Source organism: Erigeron canadensis, chromosome 3 (assembly GCF_010389155.1).
Source record: "Erigeron canadensis isolate Cc75 chromosome 3, C_canadensis_v1, whole genome shotgun sequence".
NCBI classification, from domain to species: Eukaryota; Viridiplantae; Streptophyta; class Magnoliopsida; order Asterales; family Asteraceae; genus Erigeron; species Erigeron canadensis.
In genome coordinates this window covers 46,702,769-46,714,986 of record NC_057763.1, presented here as the reverse complement: position 1 = coordinate 46,714,986, position 12,218 = coordinate 46,702,769, and the positions used below count along the sequence as shown (strand labels likewise).

The 12,218-nt window shown below is 31.8% G+C and overlaps 1 protein-coding gene across 1 annotated transcript; it reads right to left on the bottom strand.

Annotated features, from left to right (window-relative positions):
* Positions 1 to 411: 411 nt before the first annotated feature.
* LOC122592607 (transcription factor MYB102) lies at positions 412 to 1,961 on the bottom strand. The gene is made up of 3 exons (XM_043764882.1): positions 1,718 to 1,961; positions 1,465 to 1,594; positions 412 to 1,316 (listed from the first exon to the last, which is right to left on the bottom strand). Exons 1-3 carry the CDS (start codon positions 1,848 to 1,850, stop codon positions 482 to 484), a joined length of 1,098 nt encoding a protein of 365 aa, XP_043620817.1. The 5' UTR covers positions 1,851 to 1,961; the 3' UTR covers positions 412 to 481.
* Between the last annotated feature and the right edge of the window lie 10,257 nt (positions 1,962 to 12,218).

Sequence of the window (12,218 nt, the reverse complement as noted above, 5' to 3'; positions counted from 1 at the left end):
TTTTATTACTCGTTGTTTTTTTTTTCTCATCAAAATCCATTCTTTATTAGGGACTTCTAATAATTTCATGTTAAATATACTTGTGATCTTACTATATATTTGACAAAGCATATCAATCAGAAACAGTTTAAACTTAATAACATCAATAATGGAAACTATGAATTATAGACTTATATATATATATATTATTAAAATATGGTCAGAGTATGATGAGGATGATATTAGTACCACACAATTTAATACATCTACAATGTTTATGCATAATCCATTTGTACAATCTGCTGTTTTACTTGTACAGTGTGGTAAATTAATCAAAAACAATTGTACGAATATCAATTCACATAATTTAAGTGCGAAACAATGAATTAGAAAAACTCTAATATAAGGAGAAAAATAATATGAAAGGGATAATTAGAAAGGATAAGAACTATATGATTATGTAGTTGGACTCAGATTACAATACGTTCGATCGATCGTAAAATTACATGAAAACACTAGAGTCCAAGATCTCTTGATATTCATATTTCAACAAGTTGCTGCAGTAGCTGATTTCTCTTTCATCTTCGGTGCTGCTTCCGTTGATGTAATTAGTCGAATTTGAGTTGGAGTTTAGAGGAGTTGGACTTGATGATGAAGGTGTCGACAAATTCGATAATTGTGAGTTGAAGTCGAAGTCGCTCGAAGTCAAATTTGAGTGATGATGAGGTTCAATGATGTATTGTTGCTGCAGGTAACCACCATAGTTGTCCATGCTAATAAAATTATCAATATTATTTTGCCAGTCATTTAATTGGCAGGTTGTTTTTGGGTCAAAATGGGAAAAACTTGATGAAAGTTGGTCTACATTTGGTTCCATATGTTGGGTAGATTCACTTGTATATGGAACACAATTATGGTTACTCAATGGAACACAACTAGGGATTTCTGTTAATAGGGAGTTTTGGTGATCGTCTTGGTTTTGAAGTTGGACTAGATGATTTTGATGTTGAACTTGATGATGAAGGTTACCAATTTGATTTTCTTGACCATTTTGGTGAGCAAACTCGAGGTTTTGATTTCTTTGTGACGAGAGGAGTGAAGCTGCTAACCTCAACAGTTCAGGGTTCACTATTGGCTGAACCCCGAACATGCTTTGGCGAGAGGAGTTATAAAAAGACGAGCTCAAAATGGACGAGATATCTAGAAGATCAAGTCTAGGATTGTGAGTGACTGGATCAATTCCCATCCTAAGAAGTCTTTTCCTAATATGCGTGTTCCAATAATTCTTGATTTCGTTATCAGTTCTTCCTGGTAAGCGAGCCGCAATAGCAGACCACCTGTCAAACAACAACCAATTAGACACTTTGAAATTCAAAAAAACGTTTTTGAAAAATAATATTTTGAACATAGACATCTTTCTAAAGTCCATCTAAAATAGTTAAACAAATTAATAGTACTCCATTATTAATCAAAAAGTTGACTTACTTGTTTCCCAAAACACTATGTAGTTGAATTATTGTTTCCTCTTCTTCAAAAGTGAACCTTCCTCTTTTAATATCAGGCCTTAGATAATTAGTCCATCTTAGCCTGCAACTCTTTCCACACCTTTGTAATCCTGTACACACCATACAACCTTTGATGATCAGTAATCTAATTAAGAGGCATAATTAATTAAGATACACGAAAAAGTTGTCGCGTTGTATGCCATATGCATGTATTCAACAAAATAACTAATTACCAGCATTCTTTGGGAGAGTTCTCCAGTTTCCGTACCCATTCTTTTGAATGTAATCAATAAGTTTTTGATCTTCTTCTGCAGTCCACGGACCTTTCTTTAAACCATTCTTTTCACAACATGGTGATCTTCCCATGGTACCGGTTCAAGTTATGCTATATGTATATATGTTTCTTTTCTAAATTGAGTTGTTGAGAGAGAGAGAGAGGGAGAGTGTGTATGTGTATATAAGTGTATTTGTGTTAATTAGAGCTGTAGGTCCATCAAAATGGGAGTACCCGGTATTTATATATATATACAAACATAAAAAAGAGAAACAATTAATTAAAGAAAAACAAGAAACAAAAGGAAGTCAAAGGGATTGGGTGGCCGTCCTGTGTTAATCTTCATGGCAACGTGTCCCCTTCTTTAAAAGCTATATGCACAAAATTACACGTACAACACACCCTTTGTGTGTGTATTCACAATTAATGTTTTACAAAGTCAAACTTGTGTTGAGCTTCTAGTAACTTTACCAATATATGTTGCCACTTTTCACCTTTTTACTTGTATGGCATAGGTGATAAGAGCGCATGATTATATATGATTACAATAATATACAACCTCAAACTATATATATGTTGGGAATGACATAAACGTACTTGTTAATCGGCTTGCAGATAATGATTTTCTTTGTAATCAATGATAAATTAACTTAAAAATGTAGACTGTAGTTTCAAGTAACTGAATAGTACGGTCCAACTTCAAGTTAAATTTATTGTAGTTGTAATATTCATGAGTCTATTAATAAAGATTTAGCAGTTATGTTTATTGACAACAAAACTATGTTTATAAAATAAAGATTATTAACAATATATGACACATTAACATATAATCCCAATTAGATGAATTAATTATGAGAATGAAGAGATATCCTTATTGTGCTTAAGGAAATCATAAAATCCTTTCTTTAAATAGGGACAATCACAAAATTAATTTTGTCGTGAATTCGGAATATTAATGTTAAAATCATAGGTTATTTTAATTAATTATATCTCACATTCACAAAATAATTTCCGGTGAGTGAAAGTGGCATGGTACGGCGATGATAGTCAAACGGTCAACGATTCATCTATAGCTTTCTTCATCGATTATTTTCACATTAGCTGTCCTCCAACACTACAAAGCCACGTATCCCATCTCTTTCACAACTTCCCTTTTCAAATTTAAGCATCAATTTATTACAATTAAATACGAGTAATATTATACATAGAAAGCTTTAATAAAAAGTTGATACAATAAAAATTTTATTTGTGTTAAAAGTAACCATACCAAGACAATGCGATAACGGTGACGAATATGGGTGGTAGGGGAGACAGTGATGACGACATTAACAATGTGATTATTAATGTAAAAGTAATATATGTAAAAAAAGACGGTATTATTATTTAAGGTTGCACGACGAATATTGTAAATAATTTATTTGGAGATACCTTTGAACTATTAATGAATAAAAAGAAAAAGACATTTTAATGTTATTAGTCTATTATTATAAAAAAATAAATGAAAATAGCTATCTTATAAGAGATCATTCCCAATAAAGAGAGGAGAACATCTACATCATGTTATTTTTTTTTACCGTTAAAAAAAACATGTCACTTTTGATTAACTTTGTATGAATGTGAGATAAAATTTTCACAATTTTTAATTAACTTATCCCTGTATAACTTTTTAGGAAGGTTTCAAGCTATCAAAAGACATAAAGCTAAAGGTCTTCAATGATTAAGAGCATTTACAGTGCCTTGAACTCATCGTCAAAGTACCAGTCTTTGTCAACACAACATCAGCTCAAGGACTAACCAAGGACTAATCATACAAAACATCCACAATGTAAGGATTATTATAGGACCCACCATTTATTTTATTTTTATTTTTTTACTTTTTAACATAATATCTACCATCTATTTATTTATAACCTTTTAACCCTCTAACTTATACAACTTTAATTTTTTTAATAAAAGCACACTTAAAAATTTCATTAAATAAAAAACATACAATACAATTAAATAAACATACATAATACTAACACATTAATAAATATTAAAACATAAACATAGTTAATACTAACACATTATTTTAAAGCATATATAAGACTAACACTCGGAGTAATTTGAGTCCACAATACTGTCGCCGTCATGCATTGTAATGAATGTATCGATATGGTTCAGGAGACCCGGCAGCGTCGCTAGGTTGCGGAGATGCGTACTCCTCCCTAGAGTCAGTCAGATAATGATCAGGACGACCACCACCAATAACGCCTTCCCAGAATAATGAATGGTCTAGAGTGACGTTTAAAGTGGTAGTAGCAGTGGTAAGCTGGAAAATAATGTACTCATCTTCGACGGCGTTACGAGCATGGTCTGCAGTTTCAAGTCGTTCAATTTCGGGTGTGATTGCCGTTTTGTAGGAAGTTATGTTGTCAATCACATTGTTAACTGCAGATCTGTTTGTATCATCGTTAAGTATGTGATCCTGCATGCCCAATTTTGCATCGTGAACCGTCATGTTTGGTATGTTATTTGCCATGGTTCTTTTGTGAATGTGTGTTATTTGCTTAGAAGAGTGTGTGTTTTTAGTAGACAATTAGAAGGTAAATGGTTATATATATATATGATAGGGACCAAAATTGTAAAAATTTTAAAATTAAGAAATTTGGCAGTTACATTGAGGGAATAGTTGTGCAACTTTTTTGAAATTCAAAATCTTAACCGTTAAATTGAAAAAAAAAGTTTAAAAAAATAAAATTAAACTCGAACGAATCTCGTCCCTAGGGACGGACGAGCGAGAACGGACCCGGTCACTCGTCCTCCTACCGAGAACGAGCGCATGGACAAGCGAAGACGATGGCATTGTGACTATTCTAACTGTATTTGATTGTATCGGAAGGCCAATTCATTGGATTTTTTTTTTTGAAATCAAAAAACTTGAACTATTCGTATTTTTCAAGCAAATTCTTTACTAAAATGCAGTGATGCATTCAAAATCAATTTGTTTAACTAATTATTCTTTAAATGATTATATGTTTATATGCAAATGTACGTTGTAACCACTACAAACAATATTACATTTGTTCACACTTTTAGGTGAGTGTGAAAAATTAAAAATTTTGTCATGCTTTTTAGTGTGTACAAATATATTGAATTAAATATGTATGGAAATTTCTCCACACTAAAAAGTGTGTATAAATAAAAGTTCAGAACTTTCATAGTTATTTTGTCACACCTCATTTGTTCACGATAACTTTTTTAGTTACCGTGGACAAATGGAGTGTGACAAAATAATTATGAAAGTTCATACTAAAAAGTGTGAACTTTTATTTCTACACACTTTTTAGTGTGGAGAAATTTCCACACACTTTTAATTCAATATATTTCTACACACTAAAAAGTGTGACAAAATTTTTAATTTGTTCACACTCACCTAAAATCGTAAACAAATGCAATATGATTTATAGTAAACAGAAGAAAAATTTTGGAATCAATTTATGTAACTAATTGATTTGTTCAACTTTGACAAAAAGTTTTGATCATTGGCATTGAGACAATATAAATAACATGGATATAACTTAAATGAGTATATTTTTCTTTTCCAGTATTAATGTAAATATGGGATCAAATGTAAAATCTGAGAATTAAAAAATTGTGATAGTTAACAATTGGAATTGCTCTGGACATTCTTTCACGTTACATAATTCATGATGGGTCATATATATATTTATCTAGCTAATTGAAAATTGTAACTTAATATTTAGTTACAATTCTTTCATTGGACATTCTTTCACGTTACATAAATGATGCGTCATAATTGATGCCTTTGCCATTTAGAGGAGAGCCAAAGGCAGCTATCGCGATGAATTGTTACAATGTGTGCCTCCTTTTGGGGAAGCGCGCATGCAGATGCAGAAGGAAGCTTTTACATAGCAGACAATGAATCTATGCAGGGTTTGGTTGGTTGCCCGAAGGGCTATATCTTATCCGATCAACTGCGTAAGTCATAGCGCGTTAGTGCGCGTACTATTCTCGTGACTCTATCCAGATCTATGGATCTCCCTAGCATCCAAGCGAGACTCCATCAAAATTTGCCACTCGTTGGGTAACGCCTTCTTTTCTACGAACACCCCACCACTGAATGATGAACTTTGCCAGTTTTCGCCTCCGACCTGACCAAGAGAGAATAAAAGGTCAAGCCAAGCCCTTACTAGACACAAGGTCAAGCCAAGCCCTTACCCTCCTGAATGGAATTCATATCTCCTTCGTAAAGGGAGAAACCCGTGGAACTGGTCCGTGACTCTTCTATTCTATTACATTATGGAGAAGTCCATTCTCGTCATGGTTGATCCATGTCCTACCGTACTGCCCGGAGAACCAGGCTTGCATAGCTTACAAAGCTAGCTTACTAACGCGAATCATTTTTTATTGATTGCACGAGCTAGCCAGCAAAGCCCCCGACGCTTACCACTTCATTTAGGCACCTACTGACATTAAAGTCATTCCGCTCTTGCTTTTCTAACGAGAATCATTTCATTCGACTCTCACAACACGCCAACAAGCCATTCCTAGCGGCTTAGCCCTTGTTAAGGGTTAAAGAGAGTACTGAACACTCACATTTTCTCGCCAACAAGCTATGCTCCTGGTCCTCTTAGCCGGCTTACCTTTAACCTAACTCTCTGGTTTATGGCCTAAAAAGACTACTTTTTGATTGAAAACAGAAGGCCACTTAAAAGCTTTTTTCTTGTATTCTTGAGTACACGTTAGGATATTACTTCATGGGCTATCCAAGCCACTGAGGAGCCTGCTCAAGCTGCTTAATATGATGAATGATCCTAGAGGCTTTGCTCAAGTTTATCATGATGAATGCCTTTGTCGTTATAAAAAAGAGAGAGAGAGAGAATTGTAACTTAACATTTACTTTAGAATTGATTTGTATTACTTAACTTGCTAATCAACCCGGACCTTTTAATTAAATTTGTAAAAAATAAATGTAAAAGAATATATATAATTTTTGTTATTGATAAATTATAACTTGATATGAAATATTGAATTGACTAACACAATGATACATAAAATAAAAATACCTATTACGTTAATAAAAAGACATTTCATAATATTATATAAAAGAATTTATAATTTCTTTGTTTCAAATAAAAAATTAAGAATTTAAATAAGCATTATGTGCTGTTGAAAACCTAATGCCAAACAAAAATGAGAGAAATTTTTTTTTTTTAATATGACATTATAAATGAAATGAAAGTTTTTTTTTCTAAATTATGTGCTTTTAATACATAATAATATTTCTAAAAATACATTTAAAAACAATCATTCTTTATTATATATAAAGATAAAGATTGGGTTACATTTAGAAAGAATCGGAAATTAAATAAAGATGGAGAAAAACACCATTCAATAATTACATCACAAATTCTAAACAATCAAGGTATAGTTTCTTCAATTCGATCGTCTTCGCTGCCTGCCTGAAGGTTGACTTTGTCATCATGGTATGACTCTTGTGCCTTTTAGCTGTTGACTAAATAATCATGTCATGATTCTCATATTTTTATCACTTAATTAATGTATTTAATTTATACTTATGTAAAGTGTACCAGATTTATGTACAAATTCATAAACCTAATGTGTGTTAGTTTTGATATGAATAAACAAGTGAGCCAAAATACTTTTATGAGAAATGACGACACATGACATTTGTATAACGGAGGAAATGACGATGAGAAGTAACGGAGGAAATAACGATGAGAAGTAAATCACTGCTACTCTTTAAATCTCAAATGATGATTCAAACTACTTATTCATTAATTGTTTCCTTAACTTTCTATTGTACCTTTTCGTTCCTTTAACCATCTATACCTTACATACTTAATTACATCAGATACCTCCACATTAGTAACTTACACAACTCGCCACAACCACCATTAGCTGCTATATATCATCGGCCGTCGTCGCCAGCACTATGGCACTATCACAGGGATGTCTTCGAAGAAACATTTATGGGCCTTGTATGAAAACGTTCACATCAAACTATTAAATTCAATTCTGCTTCTTCTTTCTTTTTTTAACTTGTGTTTATGATTTGACTTCATTAATTGTGAATTTCATGATTACAAATAACATCGAGCACTCGGCTAATTATAACAAATTGTGTATCATCAGATCAGTCATCACTATACAAATCCGGCCCATACAAAGAGCCTGCGATCACTAAACAACATCCATCAACGAGTCATGATGATAACAAAATATATATATATATATTGAAAAGTTATTTTGAGAACCTTTTTTTGTGAGAATTTTTAAGAATTTTTTAAATCAAACCCAACAGATGATTATTCTTTACATGAAAATTGTTTTTTGATTGTTTATAGAATAACTTATGTGTAATTTTGAAGTTTGTAATTGTGTGGAGGCATGGATTATCATCCGTTATACAATTATGTGGAGATTGGATTCTTGATCACATGTGCACGAATATTGCTATGATCATAGTATTATTCGTGCACTTGTGATCAAGAATCCAAATCTCCACATAATTGTATAACGGATGATAATCCATGCTCCACACAATTATAAACTTCAAAATTATACATAAGTTATTCAGAAAACAATCAAAAAACAATTTTCATGTAAAGAACAATCATCGGTTGGGCTTGATTTGAAAAGTTCTCAAAAGTTCTTGCAAAAAAAAGTTCTCAAAATAACTTTACCCTTATATATATATATATATATATATTGATCGAGCACCTGAATACATTTAAAATAATGTATAGGACGGTACTAGCTAGATTGTAACAATCTATATATACTGTCAACTAAATCTTTTAGTGATTATTAAATGCTCATTTTAAGTAGTTACTATTAATAAAGTGATGGCAGAGGGTAACACTACCAGGCAAAAGTCAACCCAACCAAGGTATTAACGGCAACGTCGCCGTGAATAGTCTGGCACTGCAGTATTAGCGGCGACGTCGCCCCTATTACACTCTGTAGTGGGGTTACACATTTTCCCCTGGTGGGGTTACACATCCCGTTAATAAAATCTATATTAATTATAATTTTTAACTTTTTATGATAATTGATGTGTACTGTAGTATACTATAATTGGGAAGAATTATTGAAACATAAGATAATATTAATTGTCTACTAGCTAGAAAAATAGATTGATTTTTGGTAAATAACGCACACCAATCAATTATTGGCAGGAATTTAACTAGCATAGGATTCGTCAGTATTAAGGTCAACATATATGGATGAAGTCATGTATGCCATCACTAGATGAACACATTTTAATATCTAATTTCAATATTAATCAAGTCGGTCTGTTTAAGCTAAAACTGCTTGGGCACTACTGAAACTAGTGAGCCATATGTTAGTCTTTGCGTGTCCATAGGCTAATGAAATATGGGCTAAAGTCAGCGAGTGGTGAAATATCGTAGTCATTGCGCTGCAGGTCTCTGTCTAGTTCATTTCCAAATTAGCTACGATCAGTATGATTCTAATTTAATCATTTCATATCCTAATATTTAATCGTTTATATAGGATTACTTACTATATACGTGTCTCACAACAACACGTTAGCTTCTTTTCGTAGGGACCATGGTCATGCAGCCATTTATGTTGCGCCACGTAGTTGTGCTTTATCTGATCGAGATGAGGCTTCTCGGATGTGACGTTCTGGTATCCCCTCTATCACTCCCTTGGACAGTGAGAAATCAAAATTTGCCCAAGTAAAAAATGTTGAACAGATAGAATTTGTTCATGTAAAACAGATGAAATCTCTAATATTAGTCACTAGTCAAATTGGAATTCATAAAGTATGCTTTGGTTGATCACCAAGTTTTTTAACTAAATTTTCAAAAGAAATAAAATAATATTATGATCATATCTGTCAAGGACCACACATATATTAAATGATTTACACTATATATTAAAAATTCTGAAATTTGAAAATGCAATTGTTAAAATATGAAAGGTATGCAATTTTTCATGATTTTAGTACATTTATTATTGTAATTTGATGAAAACAAGCAAGGGTCATGTGAATCCCTTGTTGATACATTGACAATGATAATAACTACATGTCTCAAAAGTCTAGCTCCCCAAATTTGGTCAAATAGTAGTTTATTCATCGCTAGCTAGCTAATAGATTCAAATTTATAACCGAGGGTGTACATCATATCATATCATAAAAATATTCAATCCAATTTAAAGTGTCAATCAATCAAATTAATTATTGTAGCATTATAAGTTGTAGATAATTAAGTACGTGTATCCATCAGTGTAACTGTGTAAGTTTGTATTTTATTCATTTCATTAGCAAACAAATTTACAATTCATGAAAGATCGTTCATTCCGCTTGTTTATACTTTATACAACAAGAATATTCCTTTCGGGAGTTATGGAATGCTAGCTATTTCCAATTATTTTTTTTCCAAATTTTTTCCAAATTAAAATGAAAATGCAATTTGCAAGAAAAATGTTGTTACACTTTGAACTTCCAAAGTAAAACGCAAGTTATGTGTTCCTTTAGGACACAATTTAGAAAAAATCCATATACATAATTATAGCACTGTATAATTTTTCTGTTTTAGAAAAGGAGCTAAAATGAAAGTAAAAGATCACATAAAATCAAGTTTGATCTACCGATCTAATATTATGGGATAAGTATATATTCTTAAATGTAATAAACCTTGAATGAATATCTATATTAGTAAATAACTAAAGTCGTGTGTACTGTATATAAACAACTCGAAATTATATTTATTTTATGTAAGAAAATGTATCCGGCCAATCAACATCTAACAAGTGGCTGCTATATATATCACGTATGTTTTCTTACATACAATAAACATAATTTTGAGTTGTTTACATAAATATACATGACTTTATTTATTTCACACTATAGACATTCGGTCAATGTTTGTTACATTCCAGTATACTAATCTCTAATATAATTAAGATGATTTTCAAAGTTTAGTTTGGATCTATAAGTTTAATTAGTATAGACCTTATTTCTCATGTTGCATGCATGCCACCTAGATAACCTATGTCCACGTTTAAGACTAAAATAATCTACTAATACAACATAAGTAACCACCTAATTACATTTGACTTTGCTACCGAGCAAAAATTAACAGTAACAATAATAATAAGTAATTAAAGAATAATGAGACCTTAATCTTAGCTTAATGTCTCCTATCATCAAGGCACGTAACCAATAACATATAAAAATCCCAAAATAGCATGAGTAAGCATATACTCACTAATTTGTACTTATAATTTAATAATACTTTGTGATTTTATACTCAAATGGGGAAATGCCAGCAACAACAGTCGCATTAATATGGTCCCTACTAATAGATCGATAATATTAGGTGGATTATCAACGAAAGGCTAATTAATCTATTCATTACTCCAACAAACATTGAATTTTATAGGAAATATGCATCTACGTACTTTACACATACGTAATTACGTATGTTTATTTATAGCAAGCATAGTTTAAAACGATATCTAGATTTGATATTCAGACCATGTGAGGTAAGGCATTGTATTTAGTACTATTTTAAGCAAGTCCATGCAATGTGTGTGGATATCATTCTACTATTTGTGGGAGCTACAGCTACTAATAGATTAGTTTATGATCATGGACTCCTATTTATAATCTTATATTAATGGAAATGAAGTAGCGTAAGCAATACCACGCATATATATATTTTTTTTAACTAGACGGATGAAAACAAGATGTGGCGCTGATGGTGGTAGTGACGAAGGTGTGATGACGGCGGCAGTGATGGCAACGATGCGTGACGGTGACGGCGGTGGCGGCGAATGTAATTTAATTGATGTAAGAGGGGTTAATATGATTCTTTACGGGTTGAAGGATCTATGTTGTAATTTATTTAATTAAGGGTATTATAGGTAAATAAATAAAATGTTTAAATTAATGAATAAAAAAGAGGGTAATATAGTTATTTTAAAATCTTAATTAATTAAAGAGGATTGAGTAGTTTGCTTTATAAAATAGTATAGATCTAGATTTAGATACGGATATAGATGTGGATATTCCTCAAAGGCTCAAAGATATGTAATAATGTAAATGTGAATTAATATACGTATAACTTAATTTGTGTACGTGAAAGTGCGTCTTATCTATACTAGTATATAAAAATTATCCACTTATGTTGAAAGTTTACAACAATGGACATGCAAAATGACTAAATTATCCTTGATGAATTAAATCAATACCACCTTTAATTTTAAATTACACCATTAGTCCCTTATATTATAAAATATCTCTACTACTCCTTTAAATCAAACATCTTTACATTAATTACCTACACTTGCCGTCACCACCATCATCATTTGTCGTCGCCATTTTACCGCAATTATCGCCGCCGCATTGCGCGGGTACCATGCTCGTTTATTTTTCAATTTTTCTACAAAGTTTATGGGTT